Genomic DNA, 16,559 nt, shown 5'->3' on the forward strand with positions numbered 1-16,559 from the left:
TCAATAACTGAAATTTTTATAAATAATTTTAAATCCCATGACAAGAAAGTAATGGTGGAAGGGTGAAGACCAGCTCTGTAGAGTGGGCTTATCCACTCTGGTAGACCTAACCTTTTATCATTCACAAGCTTGGCATAACTGTACTACTCATACAGGTCAGTTTTATCACACCACTGCAATGTTTTCCAGACTTCTGTACGTTGGGCAGAAAACGTGAAAATGAAGCAAAGCGAGGCCCAAATAATTTCCACTTATATTATTAAAGATGGGCTTCTGAGGACCATTGTTGATTTTGTCTTTATGCATTTCATATTGGGTGCTTTTCTTGGAAAATCTCAGCTGAAATCCTCTCCCACAAAAAAAAAAAAAAATCACCAGTCGAAAGAGAAACTGAAAGCAGTGATATGAATGTATCAAACATGGCAAAAAAAACCAGAAACCAATTTTTAAAAAAGGTTTGATTTTCTCATTCCTCTTAATGTGAAAGTAAATCTCATTATTACAGCCTGAAAAAAATGGCATTTTCTTTTTAATACGAGGATTGTAATATGTTTTTAATTACTTTCATTCCTTTTCTTGCTGCTTCCATGAGCCTGATGACAGCAGAGATAACCGGTGCCACAGTGGACAGGCCTGTAGGCACACCTTATGCAGTGGGAATGCAGAGCCCACGGCACATTAAACTACATGGAATAATCCCTCCCTGCAGGTGAGCTTATCAAATTACCAGAGCGCATGTGCACGCCGAGACCGAGCACAGAATCCAGTTAAGGGAATTTAAACTGCAGCCCTAAGCAGCCGGCACTCGCTGCTGCCTTGCCTGTGGTCCCGGTGACTTCTCTGCTGTGAGACCAGGACAAGGTGGGGGATTTTCAGAAGCTTGAAGGGCAGGTGGGTACCCGTTCCTTGTGACGATGGCTTTGAAAAATCCCTCCACAGACTACTGGCATGTTATTAACTACAGATTTTGAGGATGCTCTGTCTGTCAGTGTTCTTTTGCTACTCAAAGCTGTTATGGAAACAATAACAAAACCAAATTCAATTCCTTGCATCCCTGCTACCCCCACTCTTTGACCGACACACATAAACTCAGAGGAAACAACTAAGTTCAGGAACTGGGACAATCTATGAAGTGGTTTGAATCTGTTTGCAACTTTTGTTAAATGTCTCTAAATGAATGTTAATACAGATCTGTCGAAATCATGTTCATTTCTTCACAAAGCGGTCTACAATTCACTAGTGACCTGCCTTATGTCCCATTAAACTCAGTGGGACTCTGGTCACCAGACTTGTATCTTCCATCATCCAGCACTGTACACATATGCAGAGCGGCACACATTTTTTTAGTCCACAATACAAGCCAGAGTCATTGATAAACTTAATCTCCTGTTAATCTGTAAGTAGAATCTCCTTTCCTCTCTGTAGCTTCCCATGTTTAGTACAACACAGTGAATTTTCAAGCTGGATGTCCATTTTTCTGGGTTTAAATTTCTTTTTTTAAAAGAAACGTAATGCTTGAAATGCAAAATCTGCAGGCTCTATCAGCTACATCTGGAAGATACTCTGTCAGTTCTCAAATACTCAGACATCAGAATATTCAAAGTCATTCCTTAGCACATTTGGATTCATTACACTTGAATGGCTTTGGCGGTTTATGGAAGCAGAGTTCCTCATTGGTGCTTTTGGCACATGGCGGAAAAAACTACCCAAATGCTGGTGTGCTTTTCCTGCAGTATACCTCATTCTTCCTTGTCTTTGCCACTACCTAGGCAGTAAGAAGAAAGCCGCTGCTATTACAAACACCATGAATCAAACCAGAAGGACAAACACAGATGAAATTGAAGCAGCTGGTCAGCTGACACAGGCTTAAGTGTAATACAGTTATGCCAGGAGTGCCTATGAAGAGCAGGGAATTCCACTTCCCAGAGTGGGGAGAGGAAAGTACTGCAGTGGGTTGGGATGCAATGCAATTCTAATTTCCAGGTCATTCTGACATTTCTTCCCAAACACAGTTTGGAGAAAAGACTTTTGTTAATCTGCAACACAAGTGCATGTAAGAAGAAATGTCCCATCTTGCCAGGAAAAGAGAAGATGCGTTGTTTTGGGCACAACATATGGATGTTTTTAAGACTCTTAATTACAAAGATACTGTGATTCCAGTAAAATATGTAGAGTATTTCCAGATATACCTTGCATAGCTGGACCAGGAATCATAAAGTGTAAATTTAAAGACAATAAAACCACTGAGCATTTCCTGCTAAATATCATCTGACCAATTGTTTTGAAAGACAGCTTGTTTATGTAGGTAAAAAGCAAGACTAATTTGTGTAAAATCCCATAAAGCACCACCTGAAAGCATTGTTCTTAATCACAAAGAACAGAAAATGTTCCCTGGTTTGTAATTTCTTAAAATTCACTTACAGCTGCTGAACAATCAAGCAAATGTTGAACCAACAGCGTGACTGTAGCAAGAAAGCTATTTAACTCCTTACTCTATAGTTCTACTCACTGAACACCTGTTTGTCCATGCATTTTAGTCACTCCTGTTAAATTCATTAATCTAGGACTCTCTGTTACTGCTCTGAGCCAGTAATTAGTAAAATCAATAGTCTTATGGACAAGCCAATCTGTGATTTACTTCTTTGGGCTGATTTACAAAATAATGATAGTGTTCACTAATTTATAGGCTGACATTTCTTTTGTAGTTTTTGATAAGTAAATCATAGAAAGGAAGCCTGTGCTTTTTTACCACTTTTAACAGAACTATGACCAAACCCACAATGTCTTTTCTTTTGAAGAGAACTGGTTTAAAACCTGTGGTTTACAAACCCCTTTTTTCTGTAGCTGCAATAGCAAAACATAGTGCAGTGCAACTGATCTTGCAGTTCTTCCTCAAGAAAAATGGCCACTGAATCCAGACATTGTCGAGGACAATACTGATCCCACTGAGCCCAGTCCAAAACCTCACTGGGGCTACTGCAGAGACCTGCTGGCTTCCGGGGGATGTGGGTCATGGTTTACACTATGTATCGCTTGCCAGCATCTTCACTTTGCAAATGCCAGTTATCCATCATGACTGATAAATCATTTCTGTTTTCTGCATTTTTAATATCCTTGAAATTTTGCATTAAATTGCCATTTCAGAAAGCAGATCTTAGCAATACTCGCTTCACATTGAGATACTGCAGTCCTTTCCTATTCTAAGTATCCTCCAGAGGTATTCTCCATTATTTCAGCACTGGAATTTGGTAAAGTTTAGATACTTCGTGGATAGTAGCAGTTATTGTGTAGCTGATTCCCACTGAACTGCTCTTTAAACTTTCTAAACTCTGTGCTCTTTAAAATTGATACAAAAACATTACTGTCTGCTCTTTTTATGAGGAAATTATGGCTGACCCTGAAATAAGTTTTATTGCATTTTTTCACATAGTACTATTTCACACATAATGTGTTATGAAAAACAATTAAAAGGAAATTAAATCTGATGCACAAAATGAACAAATATGCTGTGTGCAGTGGTATGATTGCTTTTCTGCAATTACTTGTTTATGAATTCAGAGTTCAATCATTCATAATGGTTTGCATAATTATTAATATGAATCAGCAAGGTTTGACTGCAAATTAATGTGGTAAGATTCAGTTGACTAGCCTTTACTCACTAATTTGGACGTGGTGTTTCTTAGTAACATAGTTCTTCATTAGCAAGTTAGCTGCTCCTTAAAAACTACATTAATATATAGAAATCTAAAGCCACCTGAAGGGGTCTACCATTTATATTGATTTGCTACGTAAGTACAGCTTTACCAGTGCACCTTGGGGTTAGCATTTAATTCTGGCAGGAAAAAAGCTGTTAGTGCTTTGATATCCCTTCCTGTGTTCCTCCTTCCTTATTCTGTCTCTCTCATGATTAAAAAGCACACAAATTTTCCTCTAATTAGGCTGTAAAGTGTACTGAGTAGCATTAGTCCCTCTCAGCCATGCTCACTACCTGCCACATTTCCTTTCTGTTTTTTTTTTTATCCCTGCAGAAAATAAGTCTCGCTGTCTGCATGATGAACAAAAGCCTAAGGTGGAATCCCTTAAGTGTAATCATGGTGTGCTAATGGTATGGGATCCGGCAAATTCCAGACAGCAGTGCATTCTAGTATTTCTCTTAATGAACAATCACTCTTCATTTTTGAAAGTCTGGTTTAAAACCAGCTTTTCTGTGTAGCATGCATTTCGTCTGTAAATAATCACTGATTATCCAGACTATAAGTAATAAATTTATATCTTTACCTGGTCCTTTTAAAAATAATACTGAAAACATCAAATGTTCTTCTTTTTCCTATTTTTTTGTTATATTGTGAGATTTATTAGAGTTGCATCAATAAACAGTCCAGTGTGGTGTTTCTGCTTAAACTCTCATTAAATGACACTGCTTAATAAATCACTTTTAGCCTAATGTAAACAGTACTATGATCTGTGAATTGAACTTAAGTGGAAAAGATCTAAATGGTTACTTTCAAATAAGTAAATGTTGTTCATACCACTCAAAATATTTTTGAGCATTTAGCTTGTACAGCTAAGATGAAAAATGTAGTGAGAACATAAATGACAGGGTTTGAAGAGAACAACTAAGGGTAACATTCAGTGATACTATTCACTTTTATAGCTTCTGGGTGGAATTTTCTAAAGCATCTTAGTGTAAGGGATTTTGACTGCCTTCCTGCATTTCTGATGCATGTTTGGCAGCCTTGTGTCTTACTGCATATCAGTACCTGTTGCTGTTGAAGCTGTGCTACTTTGTGTGGAGGATTCCTTATTTTTTTCAGGGTGTTTAGGCTCTTGGCCAGCAACACCCACCACAGCCAGGCTGCATGCAGATCTTCTAACAGTTATCTGGGGTGGATCACCACAGATCTATGCATGTGTAAGTTGCCTGTTCCCTTCATATGTGAGTAGTGAATCCTATCTTCTATTCTGGCACTGGGGAAAAAAATTCCTTTGTCACTACCTTTCAGCAAAGTCCCCCGTACTTTTTGTCCCATGCATAAGTATTGCCAGAGTCGTAAGCCACCCTCCCAACTCCTACTTGCCAAAGAGCCTCTGGTTAATGTCTGCCAATGGGGGCTTCTCTCTATGGACCTGGCCCCTCGTATCAGCAGTCCCCAAACTGACCTTTGCAGCTTGGTGGATGTATAAACCCCAACTCTGGAGAACACCAATGCTTGCAAGGGAAATGAGGCACTCAGAGTGCACCTGCATCTTGCTGCAAATAGCTTTGCTATCATGCGACAAACATATGCTCCTCATGGTGCTACTTGAGGCCACTATCCAGGGTAGACAAATTGTCAATAAGTAAGACAAGCCCTTAAAATGCTGGAAACTAAGTTATTTTAAAAAAAAAGTAACAAAGTCTTTCTGAGCTCAGCTTGGATGAGTGTGCCTGTAAGGTTTCTCTGCTAATCATCCTTTAAAATACATCCTGCCTTCTCAGACTCCTTCACAGGACTGACCCTGTAACAGACCTGAGCTCTTAGCTGGAACACCTACATATATATACAGCAAAATCTGAATGTCCAGCCTGTGTGCACCAAGATGGCTCCATGATGCAAGCTGAAGCGTAGTAAGTACAGACTACTAAAAGCACATTTCCGGTAAGAACTAAATATAAATACAATATAAATAGAGCACTTAGTACTCTGTGCTATGTGTTATTCAAAACACTTTGATTGCTACACCATGCATTAGTCTATCAGCATGCTTTACAAATTGTTAAATAACAGAAGTGCTTAACATACAGCATCTTACTAACTTCAGCATTACACGGAGAGTAAACCTGGTGAATAGGTATGACAAGAAACTTGAGAAGGGGATGGCTGAGCAACACAACATTTCGGAGGGTGCCTTTTAGAAACTGATTGGCATAATGATGTTGCCTCTGACGGGACACTTCATCACTGTCAGCCCAGTTCTGTGCCTTTCCTCCAGTGATGCTGCCTTTCCTGCACTCACTGTCATGCAACAGTGGTACTCCTTTGCTTCGTCATCAGTATTACTGCCATATTAATGTGATGCAACCAGCATCTTCTGTAGGTCATGACTGAAAACAAGTTCATTAATACAGTATTACAAAATCCAAAGTAAGAAAACCACTCACACCTAATTTGATAAATAAGCTACTTAAGATTTTAGAAACTAGTGAGTCAGATTTTTATGCATTGTGTTAGTAGATTTGGCTTTCATTAATGCCAAATGAAGCCTACATGAAACACTTCTACCTCATATTAAAGGCATGATGCCAGTGAGCATCCATTTGGTTGCCAAGTATCAGGAGACCCCTCTAATTATCTGTTTCGTACTTAAGATGCAGCAGAGGGAGATTCCACCGCTCTGTGGACGTGTTCCATAACTTGGCAACTGCCTTAGACTTGCCTTCATCTCGGGAGAATACAAAAGGGTGTAACTGGCTGGTTACATTCCTCCTTTGTGAAGCAGCGTGGAGCACTGATGACCAGTAACAAATCTGTAAGCTTAAAAATAAAAGAAAAAATATTTCGGAGCTCTCTCCCCACCCCCTGCTTTTATCTGCTGCTAGGGCAATAGAAAGAATTTGAAGGCTTTCAGGCAAGCACCGGAGACCTCTGAGGGAAGGGAAGGAGTGTGGTATAGGGGACACTTCCTATGAAACCTACAGGAATTTGCTTTCTTCTTCCTTCAAGAGAAGTCTTCCCTCTTGGAAAGAGCCTCACTCTTGGGTGCTCAAATTCCAGTTGAGCTTTTCTGAACACAACCTTCTAGTGGAAGGTGTCCCTGCCCATGGCAGGGGGGTTGGAACTAGATGATCTTTAAGGCCCCTTCCAAGCCAAACCATTCTATGATTCCATGATTATGGGAAATGAATAAAAATTGCAGAAACTCCTTCCTAAAGTGGATTCCAAATCTAGGAAATAATGCTGTTAAATTTCCAGGTGACATAAAAGGTTTGTATACAAAATCCTCAGCTTTAGGATACTGTGTCTTTGGTTCCTATGGTTTTGCCTGCCCTGACATCAGACAACTGCATCGTAAGACCTCTCTGCTCAGGAACATAATGGCTGAAGGCCCAGATGGAGTGAGTACACCTACTGCAGTGGCATGAGGCAGATGGAAGGGTGACCATCGCTGACGGCAATGGTGCCTTTTTCTTGTAGCACAATGACAAGTGAGGATAAGACTTTTCTTGGTCAGTAAATATTGCCTGTCCAAGGCCTTGACAACTTGCCCAGTAGACCTTGGCATCCTATAAAACAGTCAGAGGGATGAAGTGCTTCCCACTGTGGTGCAGTCAGAAGAGACAGCTGTCTGACTGGATGTGGTCATCTTCTGGCTTAACAGCCTATTTCCTCAGCTGTTGTTTGCATAGGTAGAAAGAAAAACATTGGCTCTTAAATTCGTGTTTAGCTAAGTAACAAACTGAGCCTGCTCAGATGCTGCTCTGAATTAAGCTGGAGTACCTAACACCTATGAGAATCAGGCCCAAATATGGCTGCAGAAGCTTAACTATAGGCAATTATTTTTGAAAAAGACTAATATCTGTTGTTATCACATTAGTATCTATATCACTGGGATCACAGCTAAGGCATCTAGGCATTCTGAGGAGCATATTTTTTAACTGTGCAGTTGTAGAGTTGCACGAAGACCCCCTTTAAAAATGTCCGTAGTACCTGTCTGCTAAAGGAGAAGGGAAAAGAAACTTTAAAACTCTTTAGTTCCATCAGATACAGTGTTGGCTGGTTTAACTATGAGAGCTTAAAGCATTGTTTCTCTGAAAAAAAAATAATTCAAAAGCATTTGAGGCTTTCAGTGAGCTGTGAAAATACTGTAATATGGAGGAGTATCTAATTCACTAAAAGCTTACACTCTCAAGTGCGCTAGTGTATTTTGTAGCTGAGATACTGTGGCAATACACTCAGGATTTTATACTGTTTTTTTCGGTTACTGCTTGCTAGGCTGATAAATTTATGAACTTAAAGTCTTAAAAGGCATCAGTCTGAATACACATAACCAGTATTAGTGTGACTGGGGGCATCAGACTGTTGGTCCTGCAAATCTAAGGGCTGAGGGGCTTCCTTCCCTGGCACGGGACTAGGCTGGGACCGCAGCCACTGGTGGACCCCTCTGACCTGCACCAGGGGTAGGGCGATGCATGCCCACCAGCCTGCTTAGCTTCCTCCACAACATACATTTACTGTAGGAGGAAGGGAGGAGGTGAGAAGTGACTTCAATCTTTCATTTGCTTGCAGGTCAAGTCCTGCAGCTTTTAATCATGTTGAGATCTCATACTGAGATCAATGGAACTTTTCTCTCAACAAAAGGAAATGTTATTTATCTCATTATTACCAGTAGTTGATGTTTCACACACACAACCAGAAGGAGTTACTTCTTCCAAGTTAGCTGAATCTTGAGGTCCTGTTGTTCATGCTAATTTGAAAATAGCACTGGCGCACTATGGTCAGGAAATCCGGTATCATGGGGTTAACTTTCAGCCCTTATACCGAACGCAAATCAGTGAGGAAATTCATTGCTAGGTGCAGTTTCTAATTATTTAAAAGATAATTTGCATGCTACACAGAAATAAATTAGCTCCCAGGTGACAGCTGTTCCACTGTGTCCATTCCTGGAACTAGATGCCATGCTGGGAAATCTAAATGCAGACCAAAAGATTAAAACGTTGTACTTTCTTGCCTTATAGGAAGGCCCTCCCCAAAATAGAGGCATAAAGAAGGGAGGAGGGGAATGAATGTCTCAAACCAGCAAGTTTAGCAACTTAACTAACAAACCACAACATTCTCACAGTCCCACACTAAGGGCATTTCACATCTTGCTAGAAGATACTGCAAGTGGATGTAAGTGTAATGTGTCTAGTTTAAAAGGATTTTTTTAAAGTCAAAGGGAGAAATTCAGTCCTAACATCAGGTTTGCATTCACACAGTCACGTGAGATCATTATAGACCATGTGAACACCACCCAAAACAGTTTTTCTTCTTTTTATCACACACATAGAAATCAATGAATGTGTTTTCATATTCCTTGCTAAAAGAAGACCAGACACCACTTTTTATCTATGTAAAAGACTCAAGACAATCTTTATCTCTCAAGAGATGCTAAACCATTTTTCGGTTTAATGGTTTTCTAATAGGTAGTATTCTCATGGCTAGGTGTTAAACACTGTATATTGTTGTATATTGTGCATATACACATGTACATTGTATATAACATTGTATTATGTGGACGTATATGTATTGTATATATGATATTATTTATGATGAGACTACATTATATTGCCAGCCTTTTTTCATTGCTCTACCTCCTGAAAGAAGCAATTTCCTGTGCCAGTTTGCTTTGTGCTAGGACTGTAGGTGAAGATTACAAGCAGTGTGCTTCCTCTTCTCACTGTCTCTTCCTTTTCTCACTAGTCCTTTCACTCTGCCTTGGCTGACTGCAAAGGACTTTACTGCAGTGAGTTGCTCTTCTGTCTCCCACCTGTTAAACTAGCTAGAGAATCCATCCTCCTCGTAGTATAGATATTTGTAACAGAAATACCAAGACTGATATGAATGGAAGTGTACGTGTGTGTGTATGCATGTGTGTGAAAGCACCAGAAGAAACAAGCGAGAAAGGATTAAAGAACAGCCTATGTTAATTGCTACAGGGCAACATATGTGATTTCATTCAAATGACCAAAGAGCAAGAAGAGGAGGAACAAACCTATCTAAAGATAAGGTATAAAGAAGACAAAAAACAGAACTGGAGGCAATAAAATAACCAGATAAGAAAAACCTGGCAACCGTAACTCAGGAATTTTGCCATGGGCTAACGTGGGGTGAGATAAAATAATAAGGCAAAAGATCCCAAACAACATCCACATCTAAAGGCTGTAAAAGACAAGTCCAAAATTAGTTCATCATCACTAATTAAGAAGAGCTCAAGAGATGTGATGAGGACCCGGTAAGTGGTGTCCCCTGTGTGGCACACTAGTGATCCTGGCCAGACCACCCAGTCATGCAGGTCGTGGTGCCTGTGAGTATGTGGATGCAAGAGAGCCCTGACCTTGCACAACTTCAGATCCTGGTAAGCAAAGACCAGTTAAGATACAAGCAGTCTTGCAGGAGCTGATGACTCCCTCAGCGAGTGTATATCCTGCCATCAGAGAAAACTGCACTTCTTACTCTTACAGCGTTGACTGGCCTGACTCATCCTATTAACAGATCATCACTGGGATCCTCATCTCTCCTCAGATTTTTAAAATCTCTGTGGATGTTTAGAACTTGATCTTACTTGTAATCCCCTGATCAGTGCACCATGTGGGTATCCTATCACAATCATGAGAGCAAGGGAGGCTAATACATTCTCAATTTCTCTCATGAAGAAATAAGCTGTCCGTTCAGAAAGTTAATGTCTCACCTCTTTGAAATCTGTGTGCATAGCTATCAAGACTGCAGGTAAGTACAGCTGCACTGAGGTCCTCGGGCTGGGCTATGTGCTCAACATGCAGCAACAGAGAAAAAGGGAACAAATGGTGGTTTTGTCAAGGTCAGGAAAATACTGCTACCTGTGTTGCAGGTGGAAATCCCAAAGCAAGGTGATTTATTCTTCCAGATGTAGATACTGGTGTGAAATTTGCTAGTACATACAACAGCTGACACTGTAACCACATCTGGGCAAACAACAAAGGCGTAAGTGTCTGGCAACATTTGTGGTTCATAGAAAAGATTACGTCACAGCTGTGTTTGCATATTGTAACACCATGAAAAAGACTGATGATACCTTGCCACAACCTGAGTATCGAGTTTCTTCCAGTGCTCAAAATGTATTAGCTGATCAGCCTCAGCTGTGACAAGGAAAGAAAATTACCTGCCGTTTTAACCTATATCTCATACAATTGTGTCATCCTCCTTCAGTTTCTACTCAACACCTATTGACAATATACTGTTTATGTGAACTTTACATTTGCTGTGTGCCATTCCTCTCTTGTAAAACAAACCCAACATTTTCTACAAATCAAAATCAATTCCTCTGGCAGCAACAATTCACAAGTTTCACACTCCTCTCAGCAAAGGCATACAAAGGTCTCCTGAAATGAAATTTGTAAAGAAGTATTTTTGTCCAAGAAACTTTTAAACCTCACAGTTGAAGTTTGGGTTCATCCCGTCTTTCAGTACAAGACAAGAAGAAAAAAATGAGGAGCTAGACTCTGTAATATTTACAATGAGGAGAGAGTGCAGGAAGAGGACTGCAAAACACATCATAAGAATTGCGAGAGCCACACATCCAGTCCTGGTGAAGCCCTGAATCCTTTTCAAGGGAGTTCACCCTTTGAGACGGCAGCTGATATTCTCAAAATATGGCATACAAACCAATCTTTTGACATTAACTGAAGGGCTTGGCTGGATCCCCCTGCTCCTCCCTGATTTCAGCAGACATTCTCATTTCTCTGTCCTTAGCAGTGTACAATGCCTTATCCATATTCCAGTGAAGCTTTTTGACACTGAACCAGCAGAAGTGCAAAAGCTAGAGAAAGAGGTACAGGAATTCACAGGCTCTTAAGTCTCTGTCTCAAGATATCAGATGCTTCACTCCTACAGAATTTTTTGAACCAGTAGATTGCTATTATCATGCAAAGTTTCTTTTGGACCACGGCACATCCTTTACAGAAAACTTTTACAAACTGTTACCTAAGTAACATTGTTTAATCTGAAAATTTTCCTACCATTTATGCCTTTCTTCAAATCAGTTATAAATATAACAAAATCAGGTCTGGAGACCTTTAAGGCACCACTGTCAGCTTTGTATCATGATAAAAATTTACTATTTGTTCCTGTGCTTGGCTTTCTGTCTCTAAACTAGCTTATGTAATGTGGTACTTCACTTCTCTGTCTGTGACAATTTAGGTTCCCAAGCCACCACCTTTTTTAAAAATGAAAATCAAAATAAGATATTTCAGCAAGTTCTTTACCTTCTGTTTCAATTACATGCTCAGAGAATTCTACCCCATGAATGAAACCCAAGGCTGGGTTTTGTTTTGTTTTGGTTTTTTAATCAAGCTTGACCTCAAAAGGACTTGTTTTCACTGAGGCATAAGGAATAAAAGAAGAAGTAGCAGAAGATTAAAGATACGGTAGATCTCATTTTTCAGATACGCCTCTCTCCATAATAACTTTCTTAATTAAGTTTGCATTTCCAAAAGCAATGAAAAATTCTCTCAGATGAGACGGCACATAAATCTTGGCTAGAAATAGCCAGGCTCTTTAGTCTCTCCCACCACTTCAGAGACTTGCCTTGGAACACCTAGTCCCCACGATTGCCCTGTGCTTGCTTGGGCACAGTGGGCAGAGGGTAGCACCTCAGAAAATCTGTAAGACCTGTTTCATTGCTGCAGATTGCTGTGGTGGGGTAAGTCCTGCAAGTTGGATGGGGAACCTCCGCTAAATATGCAGAGTCCTGACAGCCTCCAGCTATAAAATTAACTCCCTTACACAGAGAACACAGTCTAGAGTATAAACTTCAGGGTTTGTTTTATCACCAGATAAGCAGGCAAGTTGTTGAGTGTGACTATCATCATGAGTGATTTAAAATCTCCCCAGAACCTTCAGCTTAAAAATTTGATTCAAAGGGACAAAAATAGTGGCTTTTAAAAGTGACTTCTGAATATGAATCTTCAGTAAAAAAGGATTTTTCAGGTTCAGCTTAGTAAGTTAAGCCTACTGAAAAAGTTATAAAGTGCACATCTGCAAAAGTTATAAAGATACTGAAATGCTCTTTCAGATGAAAGATGGTCAAGTAAACCACTGCTCCGTCTCTAAATAAATCTCATACACACAGCTCTTTCCAGGAAGGTCTTCAGGGCTTGCATTACCACTGATAATTTTGCCAAATAATGGAAAATGTCTCTAAAAATCTATCTTTTGTTCTAAGGTAAAACAGCCAGAAGATAAACTGTAATAAAATAAAACTAAAATTCTGCCAGAATGTAGATTTTATGCACAATGTTCAGTTTATTTTACCTGTAAAGATCTGTAATCTGCCCTTCATTCCAGCGATAATAAAGATCATTAAGAAGACGCTCATGCTGTCCATACAAGCAAATGTAGTTGGAGACAGGAAAGGGTTCCTTTGAAAAGCAGGTGATGCTGTCTACCATATTATATTTGTTGATATGCATTCTGAAATAATTCCCATGTCTTGCCTCTCCGGTTATAATCTCCAGCCCCTGGAACAGAAAATATAAGAAAAACTGTGGAGATGGAATGAACACCTGACTTGGCATATGTACAGGATCAGCTTAGGTTTCCTAGCTGATATGTACCATTTCTTAAAATCCACAACCCTTTTTTTTTTAATCAAGAATACCCATTCCTGGTAACATGGTTTATACAAGAAGGCACTTTGCTGTGGTTTGGACACAAAGATTTTCTGTGTGGTTTAGACCTTGATTAACTGCACACAAAACTGTGCAGCATACGACTGCCTGTGCAGCATGGGCTTTGGTTGCCCAATCCTGAGTGCCATTTCAGACACCTAAGGGTATCTGGGCCATCCAAACTGTGCTGGCAGTGATGACACAAGATCCATGGGAGACCCATGACCTCCTGAAGCAGCAGCTGGAGGTCAGAAGGGATGCCCTGGGGCATCCCAAACACTAGATGCCTGTTTAGGCAACTGAATTGAACTCTATTCATCCTAATTTATTACACAGAGTCCACATTATTGCATACACATGGCATATCATCATTTGCTATAGGATACCATCCTGATGAATGAAGAACACTGGTATACTTTTATTCTCTCTCCAGATTTATAACTATACATATATATATGTATATATACACGTGTATATATACGTGTATAGGAAAAAGTATGTATAGATATATATATGTATATACAAACAGTATATGTGCAGAGTCCAAATTTATGGCACATTGTAGCAGCTATAGGACTGTAGGCAAAGGGTTGACACTACCACATTAATCAGCTACAAGCAAACTTCAATGTTACAACTCAAAGATTTATCACATACCAATTAAGCATTTTTGGCTTTGTGTAGGAGTTTTCCTGTAGTCAGAGGTGTGATGTGTTGGAACAGCCTTCCAACAAGGAAAGAAATACCAAGAAGGTCCCTGTTCAGTTCTAAAACAAACTTCTACATTCTGTAAATGGCACTATGTACTAGATGGTTGCCTGAAACTGCAGGAGGCTAGGCTTGATCTCATAGGACGTTTCCTTCAGGCTATGTTCTAGACTTCTAAATGGTGAATTACTATCACCTTTAAAAAACATATATGCATATACTTACGTTACATATATATGCATATGTATATATGTGTGTATATATATACACACAAATACATACACATATATATATGATTTAGAATTGCTCTCAGTGACTCCCTCTTGCCGATTTGAACAGGGTCTGCCAGGTGTTGCTAACTCCAACTCTAATATCAATAAAAGAATAATAATGTTGGATGCTGATGCTTAAACTGTAGCATTTCGTTTCAGCTAGTTAAATGAATCACTTAAAAGACAAAAACGTAAAAATTTGTTTCAAACCTCACATTGCAGTGGGATGATCAAATAGCTTAAAGCTGTTTTTTAAAGCTGTATTCATGTTCCAGTTTTATATATTTCTAAAACCTGTTGCTAGGCTACAGTAACCTTTGTTACTTCCACATCTCTCAGCTAATACATTTCACTAGCTTCTCTTACTTCTTTCTTAGAAAATTCTTTTAGGATTTACATGAAGTTTCTCAAGTGGCTTTAAAGATGTTCCCTTTTCAGACAGCAGGTAATCAAAGCTGCAGCAAAAGAATTCTAATCATGTTCTAGCAATTTGGAGTGACAAAACCAATTTTCTCTCTCTGATAGTCCTTTCTGCTTCCCAGTACATGCTGCTTTGGACAGCTCATCCTGGATCTGCAAAGCTGGAAAACAAGGTGAGCCATGCTTTGATTCCTCCTCCCAAAGCATGGATTCCTTTTTAAAAAATATCATTTCTTCCTATGGACTACTGCTGTCCAAGTTTTAAAATCAGCACAGAAGTAGTCTTTTAAAAGCCACTCTTTACATCAACTACAAGAATGGGCTTAATGCAGAAATCCCTGATGAAAAAGGTATAATCTGTATGAAACAGGAGCTTGCCTAGGTGGATGGTCCTCTCTGGCTTTAAAATACATGAGTCTGGTCCTTTTCTTGTTTCACGAGTCAGGTTCTCCAGTAAGAGACATGTCTCCACGTTTGTATCACGGGAAATCTCCTATGTAGCCCAACTACAGTTGGAACTGTACAGTTGGGAAGCAAAGCGCTTCCTTCTTTCCTGTTCAAAGATGACTCTTATGGTTGCAGCACTAGCTATTTTCTAGCATCTAAGTACAGAGCATCCCTTCCAGAATATATTCTTTTCCTACTAGTCTAGAAATCAACTGAATTTCACTGATTGGCTGTGAAGTTTTATCATCTGTATGCATTTATAGCACCTTATTGCAGGGAGGAAAGAGATTAAGTGCTAAGGCTGAAAGCATATTTTAGTGAAATCCAAATAACACTATCTTACATCCTCTTTATAGGAATCGTGCATCTTTTGAGAAAACCAAATATCAGAAAGTATGGAAATGAACACCTAAGAGGTTCAATTAGTTATGTGATTCATACCTGTTCACCAGCTGTACCTGATTTATATGATGCACCCAGGCTCAGCTGACTGGATTTGTTCTTATGCAAATCTGATGGCAAATACCACCACTACCTTGACGTGCTATGTATTAAATATGTGCTAAGAACTTCAAAAGCAACGTATTCCATATGACTGAGAAAATGACTTGTCTTTCTACAGAATCAAGGAAAAAGAAAGCCATTCTGAAAACAAGAGTACTGAAGAAAAGCCAACGTGATAAGCTCCCAACCTGGGCCGAGACAAATGGCTGACCCACCAGCACTGGAAAAAAAAGGGTCAAGGAGTTGAGCTGTAGTGCCCCATTTAGGGAGCTATTTGAACCCAAAGTGCTACAAATAGTAATGAAGAGTTCAGGGCATTAGGGCTTGACAAGTCTTTCCTGCCTTCAAGGACCACAACCCCTTCGGTTTCGGTTGATTTCATTGCAAAGGAATTAAGAACTGCAGTAAAGAAGTGAATTTACATTACAGTGAATTTACATTACAGTGAATTTACATTAAAATAAATTAAATAGAGATTTGGTCTTTTATGTGGTTTGTTCCATTCCAGAGTTTACTGGTAAGTCCCAGCTCCAGAAGGTCTCTAAATACATACTTAAAATCATGCTTACTTAAAACCATGCTTACACAAGATATATACTTTTTTTTAAGATGCACGGTACTTATGCATGTACCTGTGCTATCCTAAATAAGAACATCTTTCCAAATAGAGGATGAAACAAAGAAAACTTAAATAATGTAACTTACATGATCACACAGTGCAAGTTCTAAGTCCAAGCGGATGGGGATTTCTGGTTTGGAAATATGCAAGTAATTATAACCCCCAGGAAGAACACCTCCTGCCATAAATGAGAATATGAGATTTG

General features: G+C 39.4%; 1 protein-coding gene and 1 long non-coding RNA gene across 4 annotated transcripts in view; one reads left to right on the forward strand and one right to left on the reverse strand.

Annotated features, from left to right (window-relative positions):
* The window catches only part of CFAP61 (cilia and flagella associated protein 61), a 123,705-nt gene that overhangs the window by 15,396 nt on the left and 91,750 nt on the right, over positions 1-16,559 (reverse strand). For all 3 annotated transcript variants that reach the window (XM_069787785.1, XM_069787787.1, XM_069787786.1), the window contains exons 23-24: positions 16,441-16,532; positions 13,029-13,234 (exon numbers count right to left, since the gene is read on the reverse strand). In XM_069787785.1, coding sequence (XP_069643886.1) covers positions 13,029-13,234; positions 16,441-16,532 — 298 coding nt within the window. The remainder of the gene's footprint in view (positions 1-13,028; positions 13,235-16,440; positions 16,533-16,559) is intronic.
* LOC138686150 (uncharacterized) lies at positions 292-16,558 on the forward strand. The gene is made up of 3 exons (XR_011325507.1): positions 292-709; positions 14,890-14,957; positions 15,854-16,558. It is a non-coding gene; the product is annotated as an uncharacterized lncRNA (long non-coding RNA).

Source organism: Haliaeetus albicilla, chromosome 7 (assembly GCF_947461875.1).
Source record: "Haliaeetus albicilla chromosome 7, bHalAlb1.1, whole genome shotgun sequence".
Classification (NCBI taxonomy): domain Eukaryota; kingdom Metazoa; phylum Chordata; class Aves; order Accipitriformes; family Accipitridae; genus Haliaeetus; species Haliaeetus albicilla.